This window comes from Diprion similis, chromosome 10, assembly GCF_021155765.1.
Source record: "Diprion similis isolate iyDipSimi1 chromosome 10, iyDipSimi1.1, whole genome shotgun sequence".
NCBI classification, from domain to species: domain Eukaryota; kingdom Metazoa; phylum Arthropoda; class Insecta; order Hymenoptera; family Diprionidae; genus Diprion; species Diprion similis.
The window spans coordinates 20,379,913-20,396,317 of NC_060114.1; the positions used below are offsets into that span (position 1 = coordinate 20,379,913).

Consider the following 16,405-nt stretch of genomic DNA (forward strand, 5'->3'; position numbering starts at 1 on the left):
AGCGATTGAACATGACGCCTTCAGCGGGCTCGGCGGCGGGTGGCGGTTCGATTTCGACGAGCTTGAAAAGTGGGAAACGCGGTGATTAAGCGCTGTGTAAATTTAAATAAACGTATGATTGTTCAGCTCGGTGTTACGCGTTCGAAAATGTAGTTTGTCACAGTAGCCTAAAATTAATAAAACGCTAGACATTGAAATCGCAGTTTAATCGGTTATGAACGGGCAACTCCAATCTTCGCGCGAGAGGTTAGGTAAGTAAAAAATGAAAAAAAATGAAATATCCTTCATTCTTCATTCACACTCTTTTGCAAATAAAATCACGCCCATGTTTATCTACGTATTAGTGCATATACGTACAAAATATACCTGTATAGCTATATTTCGTCAAATGGTTCCGGTCTGCTAAATACCTTCGCCAATTTACGCGAGACGTAGAAATAGCTTAGTTTTGTTCTCATTTCACGCTTCATTGAATCAGGCGAAACAACACAATAGTATCTTAAAACTACAACGAAAATCGACGAACCAATCATAATGATGATATTTTTAAAATCACATTTCGAATTATTTCGAAACACAAGTTGCCATACTAACGCTATTGTTATCTCATCGTAATCTATAAGACATCTGTCAGTTCATGTTTACTACAGCTGTCACTTTTTTTTTTTTTTTGTATGAATGAAAAACGGTGTAAAGATCAATTTGTTGATATGAATGAGTTGATTTCTTATCTAGACATAACAGTCACTTTGTTCTTTGGTTGATACAAAAAAAAAATTTTATTACTACTTATCAAAAATTATTGCTGCTTTATGCAATGACAGCTGTGCCTAAGAGATTAAAAATTCGTCACAGTTCTTACCAAATAACAATTAATCTGCAGGTGCATTCAGTGGGGGAGCAGGATGGTTCACCGGGTTTGTTACTCCCGGTCATACCGTATCATCGCAAAAGATATCACCAATATCCACCGACGACTCGAGCAATGGTTCCGAGGTCGATGGAAAAATGAAGAAGAAGCTAATGTCGATGTGGAATAATGTGAAATACGGTAATCGCAGGCACATTTCTTATAATCTTAAAGTGAAAAGTTATTGCAAACATGAAAAACTGAAACTTCAAATTCATGTAGCTGAGTAAAAAAATTATATAAATAAGTTTCACTCTATTTGAAATACTTCAAGGGTGGAGCATCAAGATCAAGACTAACTTCTCAAAAGAATCTCCTGTCTTTCTCCTTGGATCCTGCTACCATAAAAGACAAAATGAAGATTCTCCTGAACGAGCAGTCGAAGCTGTAGGGTTGGATATGGGAACCGGTAGCAACGTGTCATTGGCAAAAGATGCCTGTACTTTAGAACAAGGAATGGATGGTTTTCGGAAGGACTTCACATCCCGTTTGTGGTTGACTTATCGACGGGAATTTCCCATCTTGAATGGTTCCAACTTTACAACGGATTGTGGCTGGGGCTGTATGCTTAGAAGCGGACAAATGATGTTAGCCCAAGCGCTAGTCTGTCATTTTCTCGGCAGAGGCAAGTACTTCTGAAAGAAAATAAAAATCATACTGACTAATCTTTTGATAACTGAAATGGTTTACAGGGTATTTAAAAAAAAAATGTCATCGATTGTTTTTTTTAGAGAATCGAGAAGCAAGCTCCCTCAGATTTTCAATATAAAAATTCTTTGCAACTCTTAAACTTGGGAAATGTATTATTCTTTGCAGATTTAAAAATATAACAATATTGCAAGTCGCTGGAGTTTTTCGAACACCAAAAATATTCTAGCATAGAACCAAATATAGTAGTTTTGAAAGAATAGTAACAATTACAGAAATCTTGACCGAAAACTACTGATTATTGCTTACAGCATAGCTTTCTGCAGTAGTACAAGCAATATCAAGCAACAGCTAGACTTCAAACTGCACTACAGATGTAAAATATTTTCTATTAATAGACAAGGTTACTGTGCATAGAATGGAGGTGGCGGCCTGACGAGTCCATTGATTCAGTCCAGCAATTCCACGAGGACTCGCAGCACAGAATGATCATCAAATGGTTTGGGGATCAGCCAGCCCCACTGTCGCCACTCTCCATACACGCTTTGGTCTCTTTAGGTACAGCTGCTGGAAAAAAGGCTGGAGATTGGTACGGTCCGTCGTCAGTAGCTCATCTTCTCAAACAGGCTGTCGAACGTGCCGCGATTTGCCACGTTGAATTTGATCAGCTTGCGGTATACGTTGCACAAGATTGTGCCGGTAGGTAGCGTTAGTGGATGCCCAATGATTTCCGAGTCATTCAAGAAATACTGTCAAGTCTGTGATTCTAATAGCTTTTACTTTGTTTCTTTTGCAGTATACATGGATGATGTAGCAAAGGTGTGCCAAAAGCCCGATGGAAATTGGAGATCTCTGGTACTGTTGGTTCCTCTGAGACTGGGCATGGATAAGTTAAATCCCGGATATGCGCCATGTCTTACAGCTCTTCTTAGTTTGGAAGACTGCATAGGGGTGATTGGGGGACGTCCACGTCATTCTCTTTACTTCATCGGTTACCAGGAGGACAAGCTGATCCACCTAGATCCACATTACTGTCAAGAAACGGTCGATGTATGGAGGCGGAATTTCTCGCTGGAGAGCTTTCACTGCACTTCACCACGAAAGATGCTTCTGTCAAAAATGGACCCCAGCTGTTGTGTGGGATTTTATTTTCGCGACAAAGCTGCGCTCGACAGTTTTGTGACAGTAGTTGCACCTGTAAGTAGACTTGACTGTCAATCGCAAAGCGTGTGATGAACCAGATAAAAATATTGGTCCTGATTTCGTGATTTTAGTTTTTGATACCACCCAACCAGAAAAATGAGTATCCAATGTTCCTCTTCAGCGAAGGCAGTGGGGCTGACGTTCAGCGTAGTATGGAGAATAGAAAAAGTCTTTTGTCATCGTCCGAGGAGTCCAGCAAGATTGAAGATGATGACAGTCATTACGAGTGTGAAGAATTCGAATTGTGCGAATGGTAGAGCAAATTAAATACAATTAGAGAAAGTTGTGAGAACAACCATAAATATATATCATACATATCTATATAACATATGTATAGATATATATGTATATATGTACAAGGATATATATTTACTTAAAAAAAAGTACTTAAAAGAATGTTAGGTAAGCACCTGATGATAATGCCGCGATATTCCTAGGACTCAAGACTTACTATTAATTATTAATTCGTACTCACTTAATTATGCACTAGCACATTCAACTGACAATTTGAACGCGTGTTATGAATTGACATCCTTTCCTCTTCTTCAAGTAATCGAAGAAATAACAATTCGCCATTTTTTTTTTATTAATATACAATATCGTAACTTTATGTGATAAAAAAAAAAAAAAATGGAAAACAGTATACACGTATTTTGCTATGATATAAATAAATGACCTATATATACATGTATATATAGGTTGACGGATCTCGGTTTTTTCGTATGAATGATTTACGTGTTCAGCACCGTTGGCAGTTTGTGCTAGGCACAGTAATAGGTGTATCGTAATATTTAAGAGTATTTAAATTATTTATTTATTTAAACCTATAGCTTAGGCATGTTTGGGCAAAATCTTCATTATTCCAATAGCGTGGGTCATACATACCTAACGTGTCCATTGATTTTCTTGAATCTCTTTCCCCTGCCTTCATTGTTAGTATATCAAATAATAAGTACCCACTGCAGTAAAGTATAGAAAGCATGAATATTTTGTCTTGTTCAGAACAGGACTGCTGTCCCATGCATACAACAATCACGAAAAGTGAAATAAAAATGTAATTTATAAATGGATCACGGTAAACTTAACTTCCATCTTCTACCCATTCGTATACAAATGGGACTGCAGAGCATTTTACCCGAACAGTTGTTATTACAAGCTTGGGTTCTTGTTATTAGACCAGTCTGCGCTGATCCCGAATTAGATTCTACACCTGAACATAGTCCGATAATCCCCGTTAGACTCTCGTGCACCATGTTACTTTAAAAAGCAAAAATTTCGGGAAATTCTCCGATAATCTTCTACCCGTGCCTGGCAGATATTCACGTAGATACTCAACGTTTCGCTATCCGTACTTTACACCTACATGAATTTATTTTATCGTTAAATTGCTATGAAAATAGTATCAATTAGCGAAGTAATACCTTTGCACGAATGAGCGATTTAGAATGGACTCGCAGCCTCTTAATTCCAGGCAAATGTTACACCTTTGAGGAAATAAATACCATATGTACAAGTTACGCAAAAGTTCGCCTCATTCTCATAACCCGTATCCTACGCATCATACCCCGATTACGAAACCTGCGTAACCTCAAATCGACCATCCCCTAAGCTAGGCTATTGAAGAATGAGCTCCGCGCACCAATCAGAGCCCAGGAATCATCCTCTATCCCCTCCACTTACCCTTAGACCCAACCCACGTTGCTTTGATTGCTCGCGAATACCGCGGCTCAACCACGTGCGTGTCGAACCACGTGAGTTTCAAGTTTCGCGCACATACCTAGTTACGCATAAAGCGTGTATACCTCATCGGTTGCGGGGGAGATACGAGCGCGCAGTTTGCCGACTGCCGCTACCATGGATCAAGGGTCGCTTAAGCGTGTTACATATCCTAATGATAACGTACTGCCAATCACTCGTAGAACCTTGTAGTAAGACAGCTGCGCTTCGTCAGTGAGCGCATCGAGACTCGTCGGCGCATCAGAGCAACTGTTGCAATTTCGGTGAAGATTCAAGGCTAACCATCGAGCCGCAGAGAAGGATGACGTCAGCCACGACAGCTCGAAGGGCTATTGGTGCAGCCTTCAGGGCCGTCATCCTCGGGGCCCCGGCTTCCGGAAAGGGCACGGTATCGTCTCGCATCGTGAAGAGTTTCGACGTCACCCACGTTTCGAGCGGAGATATTTTGCGGCGACACATTATGCAGAAGACGGGTATTGAATATATGGAAACAAACAATAGTATCAATAAATCAATAAAAATTCACCCACAGTAAAATGTGACGAGTGAAAGGGAAAGAACGATTTTTGCTGTAAAACAGTCTACTCGACGTTGTTTACCAGCGTTAATTACTCTTTGAACCATTACACATCGCCATATGTACACACTATTCGTTTTACTTACATAAAGGCATTCGTTATTTATAATCATAGAACTTTTACGATAAGCGCTGATAAATCAGAGTAACGAACATACGAAAACATTATTGTTCAAGATGTCGATAACTGTTACAAGTTTCGTCACAGATTGCATCATTCGGCGTTCGTGAAAATATATATATATACCTATGAATACCCATATATGTATACCTTATAATACTATTTTTCTGTTTCCTCATATTACGTAACAATACACAGACTTAACGTTCTACACTAATACCAGCTACGGAAGTATTTTTGTCGTAACTACAGTGAAACTATAATTATGAGCATACCTAATTGTACCAAAGAACCTATAAGAAGGAACCGAATTGGGATTTTATTTGCGGCGATGATTAACACTAGATCACTTTCGCGCGGATTCGTCATTCATCCCAAAATACGTGTTTATTGGCGATACACCATGATTATTGTGATATTTTCTAGAATTGGGTTCGGAAGTAAGTAAATACTTAAGCAAAGGTGATCTCGTACCGGATGAAACCATGATTGCCCTGATCGGTAAAGAAGTCGAAAGTCTGGATAAAAAAAATTGGCTACTGGACGGTGAGTATATGAATACCAAAATACTGCGAAAAAACTACCAATGCGACAAAATTTATCTTCCGAAAGACGTCTTCGAAAGCCATGAGACGCATTCACGAAATTTTTAAGCCACTTGGACGTCTTTTCGCCGTTTTTTGGCTCCGATTTTCACTGCGAAGTAGCGCGTCAGTACGCGGGGCCAAGTTGCGGACTATCGTCGCGGCGTTGAGCCTTACCCTTTGCAATAACGCCAATGATATATTATTATCTAACAAGTCAAAACTTGGCACAGGTTTCCCACGAACGGTGGCCCAAGCGGAACGGTTACAACAACTATATCCAGCGAATATAGTCATCAATCTAGTCGTACCTCACGCTGTTATATTAAAGAGGGTGGAGGGTCGGTGGGTTCACTTACCTAGCGGAAGAGTTTATAATATTGGTTTCAACGAACCAAAAGTGCCGGTGAGTATTACTAAATAACGATGAGTGCCAATCGAACACTTCAATTGTTAGCATATTCTGTTTAAATTTCCCGCCTTTTTTCTTCTTTCTACCCTATAGGGAAAAGATGACGTAACTGGAGAACCGTTGGTCCAGAGACCAGATGACAAGCGGGAAGTTGTAGAGCGGCGGTTGAACGATTACGCTAAAAATACTGAACCAGTTATTGAGTATTATAGGAAAACGGGGATCCTTAGTGATTTTCATGGAAGTACTACAGACGAAATGTGGCCGAGCATCAAGGACTACGTAACTAAATTTACATCATAATGATATTTTTTTTCATCTGCCGAAGCTGTTTTTAATTAATTTATTAATCGTACGAGGTATTAGATAGGCGAATTCAATTTATTAAATTCATATTTGCCATAGTTTTTATGGTTTATGGTGTCAATTTTCTTTTACTTATAAGCATCTATTTGCACTCAACATATCAAAATTTAGGGAAACTAATCGACTATAAAAGCATAGTACTTATTTGGTATACTACCAAAAAATTATGACAAATAATACTTCTGACTTCAATGCTACACGTACACAGCTAGCCTGTAATATGATGTGAAAATTTTCACTCTCTCTCATGTAATTATGTACATTGTATAGTTTATAAAAATGACACAATTAAAAGTGCTGGACAATATTTTGAAATGTCTTGATTTGGGTTTCCAAACAAAACCGAACGGTAATATGGGAATTTTTGGAAACGAACCCACAAACTGATTTCACAAACTCGTTAGTAAAGATTGGAATCCGATTTTTCTTTTTCTTTATGTCCAATAAAAAAAAATAATACACGTTGAGTTTAGTAAAGAACAAAATGGGAAGTTATGTTAAGATAAGAGATATAATTATTAGCATCAGACTTCGATCGGGTTAACAACTATTGCATTTCTCTTGGATTGTTTCGAGTCGTCTTCTTCCGGCTGTTGCAGTTCATCCTGACCACGAATTCTTATGTTGTGTTTTTCTTTGTACTCGTTTATTTCAATCCCCTTCTTTGCGAGCTGCTCGTTCAACGCCTCTATCACCTTAGCTAACTAAAAAATACAAGGAATTTTAGTAAGGCTTTGATTTTTCCCTTATCCAATGTTTCTTATTGCTACGCAGAGGCGACCTAACCTGCTCTTTGTTGGATATTAACGTTGGCGTGATTTCCTGGACTGTACGTTCGCACAAAATCCCGCCGATCATTCTGTAGCATTTTCTGGAGGGATCAACATTTTTCAAAGTGTCGATAACGATCCTGAAATAATACTCTGTCGAATTAATATTCAGGGGATAAAGCTGCGTATGTTAGGTTATGTCAAAAATAGTTGGCTCGTACTTATGCTCGTTCATCTCCATTTCCATTTCTGACAACTTGTTCGCCATCACCCTCTGCTCGTTACGCAGAGTTTGAAAACCGGCGAATACTTCTTCATTGGATTTTCCTCCTCTGATCGAAGATTTTCCACCTTTCTTGTCACTCGCCATATTTGGAGATTCGTTCACGCGATTTTTTTATATTACTCAGCTTAGCTCCCTGAACACTTCAAACAATAATGGAGGATCATGATGTGGACGACCCCTCACGGTTCAAGCAACGACTTTTTCGAATACACGTGATATGCTTCACGACACCTCGGTATTTCAGATGTTTCTCTTACCATTTGAACTTGACATCAATTGTCCTGCGCATGCGCAATTCCTTGCGAAACATAGTATCGTGATAGTATCACACACGTTTATACTCCGTCATAAAGTTTTTAATAGCGCAGGCGCATTGAGATGAAGTTTAGTACCTTCAACACTGCCTAGATGGCGCTGGCTAACATATCAAATGGGATCGTTATTTCGGGCTTAGGCACTTAGGCCTGTAAGGATCCTCTACCCAGATTGATCTAGATCATCTAGATCACTATCCAGATAGCATACACTGTATAGATCAGTGACTGGAACACTATGTGAACGCGCATGGTCTACATGGGTTTACTATCTCTACTACCCAAATGTTATCCATATTATGAATAAAGAAAACCCCAGTAAAATCATTTTATCTAGACATATGCAAAATCACGTTTCGAAGATGTGAACTAATATTGAATAAGACAGAATACGTCTTATTAATTTCCACATCCCATCTTATACCACATATTATTATTAGATACTGAACATTGTAATTCAGGCAGTTCAGGAAAAATTAAATAGTCCCAAAATCAACACACACTTTTTTCTTATTTTAAACTCATTTTGAAATATCCACCAACAAGTTGTAGCACAAACTGTTTCAGCAGGATGCACAATAAATACGGTTTTTTTCACAACCCGCCGAATTTTCTTCACAGTTTCTAGCTGTAAATTATCTTGTAAATCCAAAAATCTTTTAAATTATTTTATATTAAGTGTATGGCTCCATCATCACTGCTTTTATCAGGGTTCACTTTAGTGTTTTCATTGTGAGCACTTGTACTGTTTTCAATAAGCTTTCGCATAAATATTATTCTCACTTTTAGTAATGTACTTAAGTACACGATGTGTCTCTTTCCTCATTTAAGTATGTGTTGCATACACCAACCCATAAACATGGCATTTGCTATTGTACCTGGTTCACTCTGCAAAGTCTGTGACCTTTTGTCCAGACTTGATGGAAGGAAAACACTTTGAAATCCATTGTCTATGTTGAAGTGACCAGCGTCAGTTATATTTCAAATTTAGTACGACTGAAACTTCATCCTTGTCAGCACCAAATATTGTATTTTTTAGCAGTGAACCTATTCTGTAGTAAAATATTCGTAGTTTTAATCAATATATTCTGTTCGACTGAAGAATTGTATCAAACTGTAAGAGTATTACCGAAACTCTTTTTTTTTCCGATCAACTTGTTATTGCAATGATCAGTCATAGATTTTAACAGTATTTATTTATCTATTTTTTCGTTAAACAAAAATACAAGACTGCGGAAGATATGGGTACGTCAAGCGATGCTAAACTTCCTCTTTTTGAAAACACTTATGACCGTATCGAGTCACCGCAGTACATTTCCTTTGCTGATAGCATCCCGGAGGCAAAGGATTCATTTTTTGGTAACCATGATTCTGCCTAGTTTTTTTTTTTTCAATGTAGCTATTAAACAAATAATAGTTAATATTTTATTTTTCCGTATAAACCATGAATTCTGCTATCGTGTGACATTAAATATTATATTATCATAATGATTCATTCGCTGACAAATTGGATCCTTTTATTAAAACGTAGATCGCAGAAATCAAGATCTTTCAGCGAAGCTGCTGGATAACAAACATTATCAGACACTGCCCAATGACGTTTCGAACGATTTTGTAAGGTGAGATGAAAAGTTTGATAAAAAATTAACGTGAAAATGTATTACAGCGATGTACTCATCTTCTTTAGACCGCTAGAAACCCTAGGGCTGAGAGACCCCACCAAAAAACAAGAGAACATCATCACAAGCACCCCGTTTCGCATTGAAGGTGTCGAGCCTCTACCATGGAGGGTGAACACCAAGCCTCAGGCTGTTCCAAGTGTAAGTCAAGATTATCCACCTAATCCAAAAATAGTAAAGTTCATTGTTTCTTCTACTGCACAGCTCGAAAACAAACCCAGTATGAAGTTCCAACCCTTTAGCTTTGAAGAGCGCAACAAGCAGATTCAGCAGCGCAAAATGGAACGTCTAAAGATGGTATATATTCTTGATGTTAAATTTAAGCAGTAGCTCTTGACGTTGGAAATTAACTAACATATGTATGTCTTGGGTATGCTCTCAGGTGCTGCAAGCAGAAAAGGATGCGCGGAAATTTCGAGCTAACCCAGTTCCAAAATTCTTGCAAAAAGTATCGATTAACAGCAATACAGCCACGAGGACCATGGATTCCACGTCGCAACATAAATGTGTCGCAGAAAAGTCGGATTCAGCACCTCCAAGGTTCAGAGCAAGATCACCGAAGGTATCGGTTCATGAAAATCGTAGTTATAAATAAGAATCACGACAGGAAAAATGGCTGTGGTGTACTGTTCGAATCGCATGTGTTAAGGTGCTGCGGAGGCCTCCTTTCATGCCGGTAGTGCCAAGGCAACCTTTGATGCTTCCGCCAACGCCTATGCTCAATTCCGAACAAAGAGCCAAAGAAAGAAAGATATTTGACAATTATTTGAAGAATAAAGAGCAGTTAGAAACAGAGCTAAGACAATTGGTAAGTTAGAAAATCATTTCACTGTTACATGGTAAGATTTCTCTGAAAAGTACCAAACACGTTCCAAATTAAAATTTCAAAGAGGTATTTTCATCGCTTTGTATTCTGTGATTTGAAGAGGGAAGCTGCGCGGAAGAGGCGGGAGGAAGAAGAGATCGTAAAAATGAGGAAGAAAATGGTACCAAAGGCTCAGCCGATTCGATGTTTCAAAAGTGTACAAATGGCTCAGGTAGCTAAGCGTCCTCTGACCGATCCGATCACTCCAACCATAATTAAGCGACAGCGACGCTAACTGTTTGCATAATATATAATAATAATAAATATTACGTCAATCTCGGGTCAACTCTTTACAGCAGTGAAATTAAGGTTTTGTTGTACGAATCACCGACCTTCTTTCTAACATTCTTTTTTGGCAACCCGTTAACCACGGATATCTTCAAGGATATCAGCGATAACTTGTGATACGGTTGTCATTTTTTAATAATAATGCACAACAAAGTAGGACATTTGAGGGTAACCAGTTTTATTGTCGTTCAACCTGTTTTCAATAAAGTCCTTCAATGTATTGACTGCTATTTAATTGCGAGTAGATGATTTTATAAACGGAATGACAAATACTGAATTTATACTAATAATACATATCATAATACTGTTCACCTTCGGTCTGAGTTCGCTTTTTTGTGTTCCGACTAGGTAATCAAGATGTAGGTAGTAGACATATTATCAAAAAGTTTCACATTAAATAATTCTTCCACTGATCTTTGCTTCGATTGCGGACTTTCATTATTACGTAAATTTCCAAAACTGATAAACATATACTTATCTAACAATAAAAACGTCTATGTATAAATGAATAATATAAACTAGCTGCATAAAAATAATTACGAAATAAAATAAACTCGATTCTATTTGAGCTGCTCAGAGAGTCGGTACCTATAATATCTAAGCAATGAAATATACCTGCCAAAATATCCTGTGTCATGATATTATTACTAATAATACTTTGAGGACCATTGGAGTAAAAATTAAGAAACAAAACGATCAACAGCGTGAAAAAATGAGGCGCCGATGCATCATGTCTAAACTAAAAAGTCTGATATGTATGAGATGCATATAATAGTTTGAATTAACATGGCTTTATCGTCATGATATTTTCTTAATACACGGTTGTAGAGCTTCTCAGAACACTGCTATATCACGAATAAAATTTGTCACGAGTTACAAGAAGAAGGTATACTGCTCTCTCGAAATATCTAAAATCAGGTAAAATTAAGCTAGGATCTGTAAGACGTCACTTTTTCAGAGGCCGTCGTTACCATCGTCACATGCAAATTATGTTATTTGAAGACTGATATAGAATACATTCACCAGTCCTTTGAAAATATATCATATTAAGGTATGAATACCTGCTTCAACATCACATGGCTTGTTGCACCGTTTAAGACGTTCAAATTAGGAACATAAGTGAACTGCTTCGCAACGTAGTTTTAACAGTATAGGCGACATTTTCGCAATAATTTGTCACCATAGTCTACAAAGTCTACGTAACGTCGCAGTGAAATAATATCAATATAGTATACATATATACATACGATCATGTAACAACACGTAGTAATAACTCAAGTTATATCATATATCTCTGTGTATATGTATGTATATACATAACATGTATATATATATATATTGGAAATTTTAACGTTAATCTGCTCCTACGTCTCACTTCATAAAAATTTGTTTCAGGCTGTTAATATGAAATTTTTATTAATATTATTTTAGTCATTCAGATGTTTTCTCTAGAAACGACTAGTTTTCAGCTAGATTCAAGTTCCCTGTAACATGAATTTCTATTTTTCACAATGATTGAACTTTCAACGTACGAATAAAATCTCAACTGAACCTGAAGTTAGTGTAACAACAATATTGTTTACATTAATATCCTCAGCCTTGAGATCACGGCCAACAAAGACTTTATACACTAATTATATTTATAAGTTAGGTACATCGTTGTTTTTTTCCTAACATCTTTACCATCACATACGTATACACAATTAGTATTACACGATACAATCACAAATTTTTTTGTCAGTTGTTTTTTGTCAACGATTCTTTTACGACATTGACTCATCATCAGTAAGCTTTACTACTTCAGTTAGACTCTTATTGACTTACCATTTGAACAGCGGATGATTGCAGAAAGACGTATATCCGATCCACTTAGTCGAGTTCGTTGTTCGGTTTTCTCTTGTTATTTCTACTTGACGAAGGACCTGATTGCGAAGGCTCGAGGTACAACAGAGTCGAGGATGGGGACGGCGGCAGCGATGGCGACGGCGGTCCTCTCCCAGCAAGGACTTCCAGCTCGCCGCAATGAAATTGGCAAACGGTGCTCGACGTGCTGAGTGTGGATTCCGACAGCATCCCTCTGCCTTTTCTGCGCTCCTTTTCTCGCTCGCGCTCTCGTTCCCTGTTTTGTTTCCTGGTTCGTCCCTTGGCTTTACGGTTCTCCGTAACACCCGTCGCAGTCTCTTCTACATCCTTACGAAATCTCGAACGAAACCACGACGTGGAAAATCTGGAAAAACATTTTTACTTCCAGAAGACGAAATTTGATGGTACTTGCCACCTTTTAAGAATTCGCGGTCCAGATTCACGTACCTCGGATACTGGTACTGAGCAAAGCCTTGCGATGGTCCCACAACAGCCAGAATTGGGCAGAGAAATAGGGTAGCGTAAATCCAGCTCACACCCATTACCACAACTAGAAAAACTCCGATTTGTATGTAAGCCAAGACTTGCGACGGAAGCATAAGCGCGCCAGCAGCTCCGCTGGTTACAGCTGCCATGAGTGTCGGTCCTCCCATTTGCTCGAGTGCTGTTTTTACCCGATCAACTCTATCCTCGGAGGTGGAAGCTCTGTAGCTGACACTATAGTGCAGACTGAAGTCAACCGCAAGACCTGCGAGGGCAGAATTCAGGATAAAATGGGGGGGGGGGGGGGGGGGAAGGACGCTGTTTCTAAGAACGCGAAGAAACGATTTAAATTTAGCTTACCAATTGCTGTGGATACCGCAACACTTTCGAGAACATTCATCCTCCATCCAGCCAGAATCAGATACGCGACTGTGACAACTATCGCCGCTCCAATTGCAATGATTGCGTACAAACTGACTAGAATATTGAGTGTGACTAGAGCTAACACCACCAATGCTAAGACCATCGATACTCCCATAGCCCACAGCGTACCCTCGTAAAGAGTTCGTTGAAGTTCGTAAAATTCTAATCTACTGATGAACCAACCACCTCGCATCCCGGATGGTGCGTTTAGCAGTTGCTCCTTCATCCAGCCTTCAACCTGTGAATAAATCGTGATGTCAGAATACGAGCGATCGATACTTGTCGTCGAATAATTCAGCATTTTCTTCTTCTTTTTACTTCTAGTTTGATTAAGTCTTACCTGACGGTAAAACTGATCCATTTCTGTGAATGAGAGACTGTACGTGAAATTGCTGTCGTATTCAATGATTAGGGCTTTGATTTTGGGTTGAGGCCGTTTGGTGTTATTCAAAGTAAGGTGAACGTCTTCTTTGAGGAACTTTAGTCCTGCCGAAGTGGAAGATTCCCCTCCCCAAAGGTCAGAAGGTGTGCGATATAGATCGGCGTTCGCTTCAGCTGCGCAATGTTCCAAGACAGATGGAGAGTAGGGAAAAGTACTGTTTTCGCAGCACGGGGAACGATCTATTTGCGGATCTATGGGATCCACGCAACGCCGCTGCATAAAAGCCTTTAGCGATTCAATGAAGCAGTTTGGGAGTAAGGGACCCAAAGTACTTCTATAAAACGGTTGCATTCTTAGACTACGACAGAATTGCAGCAGCCAGAGCTGCGACTTCCGACTCGATACGTCGAAGGTCTCATCCCATTCCAACGTTCCTCTCGCTCCTGGATCCAAGTGGTTCCCGTTGTCCACGGGTTTTACTCCCCAAACAAATCTCAAAGGTAAAACTTCACCCCCATCTCCCTGAGGATTGCATTACTGATAGTTAGATAGAACTTGCTGTTAGTTTTTAAACAAACTGAAATAACGTCACGATATTTACTTACCAGTTCTAGCTTTTCGAACCAGAATCGTTGCGAGAAAACCAAATCATACTTTTCGAAGAGGTGAGAACTATCGAACAGTTGGAAATCAGGGGAATCTGGCAGCTGAAGGCCTGGATATCGAAAGACAACTAGACTGGCAGCAACAGCTGTGGATCCAAGGATCACTAGCCAGAACCATCTCAACTCGATTGCGATTCTGGAAAGTACTTTGCCAAAATCAGTGGCTACTTTACCAAGGAAGAGCCTGAGGGGGCGGTAGATTTTCCTCACAATAAAATTGGCTGGCGATAATAAGGTGAGGTGACAGTGTTCGGAGACAACAACGCTCGCCGGTAACCAGGTCACCATCAAAAAGAAATTGGCTATCACAGTCATTCCGGAAAATAAACTGAAACAATTTATGGCCGTGACGTTGCTGACTATAGAGGCAAAGAAAGCAACTGCTGTAGTCAGTGAGGTGACCAGCATAGATGGAACAGCATGTTTCATCGTTTCTTGGACCAGACTGACCAGTCCACCGCCCGTCAGTTTCTTCTGCTTCCCGCATTCCCATACTTTGCAATAAATGAAGGCATCGTCGGCCCCAATTCCTGAAAACACAGTCTGTATTTATAACGAAGGGCTCAAGTACTAAAGAATCCTTTGTAAGGTATAATATTGCCTGGCGTTTACAGTAAAATTCTTACCAACAGCAACGACGATAGCCAGCAAATTCATGAAAGGGAAGAAATTTATCCGCAGAACGAGAGTGTAAAAGGCGTACGATATGCCAAGACTGAAGAGAACGGCAAGTATGGTTGTTACCGTCAGTATAATTGAGCTGGTATATGCCCATATGCAAACTGTGACAAATGCAAAGCCTGCAAGGAGCAGACAAGAATCTGAAACCAAAAGACGATCAAAGAGCGTGCTCTTCAGTCCCAGTTGCATTCCCTGTACTTTGAATTTTCCGTAAGTTAACTCGTCCTGGTTTAGTCCTCGATAAAAGTCAAGAGTAGCAGAACTGGCAGCCATTGGTAAGAAAAGCATGGCGGAGTTCAGAGTTGTGTTTAGTTTCGGTGACGTGGTTCCATTCTGAAAAAAGTAATAGACGAAATGGAAGATACCAAAAGCCGTGAACTTCTAACGAAAAGTAAATGTGCAGACACTTACGTAAGCGGGTATAAACTCGGTATCGAGAAGATAATAGAGAAGGTGATACGGAGCATTGTGCAAATAGCAATCAGGGGTCACGCGCCTTTGGCAATTGGAGTCATCAGCGCAGTCTGGAGTAAGCTGAAGGTTGTGATAAAAATGAGCACACCGATTGAGCAAGAGTTTGACTCTGTTCAAATCGCTCTCCGTAACACCCAGGCAAGAGGTTCTGTTCGATAGTAAAGCCACATAGTTAGCCGGTGACCAGCTTCGGCAGCATTTTTTTTCTGTATCATCGTGCTGTTTTTGGAGTTGGGTTTGGCACAAAGATGGAAATTCGTTGTTGGCGCGTAGCGCAGCGTCGATGTGGCACTGAGCCAGTATTCCTTCCAAAGACCATAAGTTCTCGGTACCAGAAACAGATCTGAGGACAATACGAGCATAGGCGGCAGTCGGGGGATTACAAAAGAAGCCGTCGCTTTCAAGGTGGACATGACTCTTTATGGTCTCTAAATTGTCGGAATGGAAATTCTGTTTCTTTTCCAACTCCTTTAGCACCATCCATTTGTCTTTTTTCACATCTTCCTCCTCTCTATCCATATTTTTTTTATTCTTTCCATATTTTTTACCCTTGTTTTTACCCTTTTTACGAGTCTTTTTATCCACAGTTATCTGAGTTGTCGCGTTGTGAGTCGTTAAACTTGTTTCATTCTATTGACAAAACGGTACATTGTTAGATGTTCAAGTGCATCAAT

At 39.4% G+C, this 16,405-nt stretch overlaps 5 protein-coding genes across 8 annotated transcripts in view; 3 read left to right on the top strand and 2 right to left on the bottom strand.

The window, feature by feature from the left end:
- On the top strand, positions 1 to 3,356 carry LOC124411466 (cysteine protease ATG4D). The gene is made up of 6 exons (XM_046890575.1): positions 1 to 251; positions 884 to 1,051; positions 1,185 to 1,535; positions 1,976 to 2,257; positions 2,355 to 2,755; positions 2,833 to 3,356. Exons 1-6 carry the CDS (start codon positions 215 to 217, stop codon positions 3,016 to 3,018), a joined length of 1,425 nt encoding a protein of 474 aa, XP_046746531.1. The 5' UTR covers positions 1 to 214; the 3' UTR covers positions 3,019 to 3,356.
- LOC124411463 (protein dispatched) overlaps positions 2,067 to 16,405 on the bottom strand; it is a 15,734-nt gene continuing 1,395 nt past the window's right edge. Inside the window, exons 3-10 of one of the 2 annotated variants that reach the window (XM_046890571.1) lie at positions 15,669 to 16,361; positions 15,203 to 15,590; positions 14,517 to 15,106; positions 13,870 to 14,433; positions 13,467 to 13,767; positions 13,298 to 13,371; positions 2,479 to 2,485; positions 2,067 to 2,101 (exon numbers count right to left, since the gene is read on the bottom strand). In XM_046890571.1, the coding sequence (XP_046746527.1) occupies positions 2,067 to 2,101; positions 2,479 to 2,485; positions 13,298 to 13,371; positions 13,467 to 13,767; positions 13,870 to 14,433; positions 14,517 to 15,106; positions 15,203 to 15,590; positions 15,669 to 16,361 (2,652 nt within the window). Of the gene's footprint in view, positions 2,102 to 2,478; positions 2,486 to 11,626; positions 12,988 to 13,070; positions 13,372 to 13,466; positions 13,768 to 13,869; positions 14,434 to 14,516; positions 15,107 to 15,202; positions 15,591 to 15,668; positions 16,362 to 16,405 lie in introns of those variants that run through there. The other variant, XM_046890570.1, reaches the window with a different exon arrangement.
- LOC124411468 (GTP:AMP phosphotransferase AK3, mitochondrial) lies at positions 4,587 to 6,865 on the top strand. 2 transcript variants are annotated; one of them, XM_046890579.1, is made up of 4 exons: positions 4,588 to 4,971; positions 5,623 to 5,742; positions 6,014 to 6,186; positions 6,286 to 6,865. In XM_046890579.1, exons 1-4 carry the CDS (start codon positions 4,800 to 4,802, stop codon positions 6,493 to 6,495), a joined length of 675 nt encoding a protein of 224 aa, XP_046746535.1. In that variant the 5' UTR covers positions 4,588 to 4,799; the 3' UTR covers positions 6,496 to 6,865. The 2 variants fall into 2 exon arrangements, with proteins under 2 accessions (XP_046746536.1, XP_046746535.1); XM_046890580.1 differs by lacking the exon at positions 5,623 to 5,742 and having other exon boundaries at positions 4,587 to 4,971.
- LOC124411469 (prefoldin subunit 2) lies at positions 7,051 to 7,728 on the bottom strand. Its single transcript, XM_046890581.1, has 3 exons — positions 7,550 to 7,728; positions 7,345 to 7,468; positions 7,051 to 7,262 (listed from the first exon to the last, which is right to left on the bottom strand). Exons 1-3 carry the CDS (start codon positions 7,696 to 7,698, stop codon positions 7,083 to 7,085), a joined length of 453 nt encoding a protein of 150 aa, XP_046746537.1. The 5' UTR covers positions 7,699 to 7,728; the 3' UTR covers positions 7,051 to 7,082.
- The window catches only part of LOC124411467 (targeting protein for Xklp2-like), a 22,415-nt gene continuing 14,801 nt past the window's right edge, over positions 8,792 to 16,405 (top strand). The window contains exons 1-8 of one of the 2 annotated variants that reach the window (XM_046890577.1): positions 8,792 to 9,044; positions 9,158 to 9,287; positions 9,460 to 9,547; positions 9,616 to 9,748; positions 9,812 to 9,904; positions 9,990 to 10,169; positions 10,257 to 10,415; positions 10,534 to 10,709. In XM_046890577.1, coding sequence (XP_046746533.1) covers positions 9,170 to 9,287; positions 9,460 to 9,547; positions 9,616 to 9,748; positions 9,812 to 9,904; positions 9,990 to 10,169; positions 10,257 to 10,415; positions 10,534 to 10,707 — 945 coding nt within the window. In that variant the 5' untranslated portion in view covers positions 8,792 to 9,044; positions 9,158 to 9,169 and the 3' untranslated portion in view covers positions 10,708 to 10,709. Of the gene's footprint in view, positions 9,045 to 9,157; positions 9,288 to 9,459; positions 9,548 to 9,615; positions 9,749 to 9,811; positions 9,905 to 9,989; positions 10,170 to 10,256; positions 10,416 to 10,533; positions 11,583 to 16,405 lie in introns of those variants that run through there. The other variant, XM_046890576.1, reaches the window with a different exon arrangement.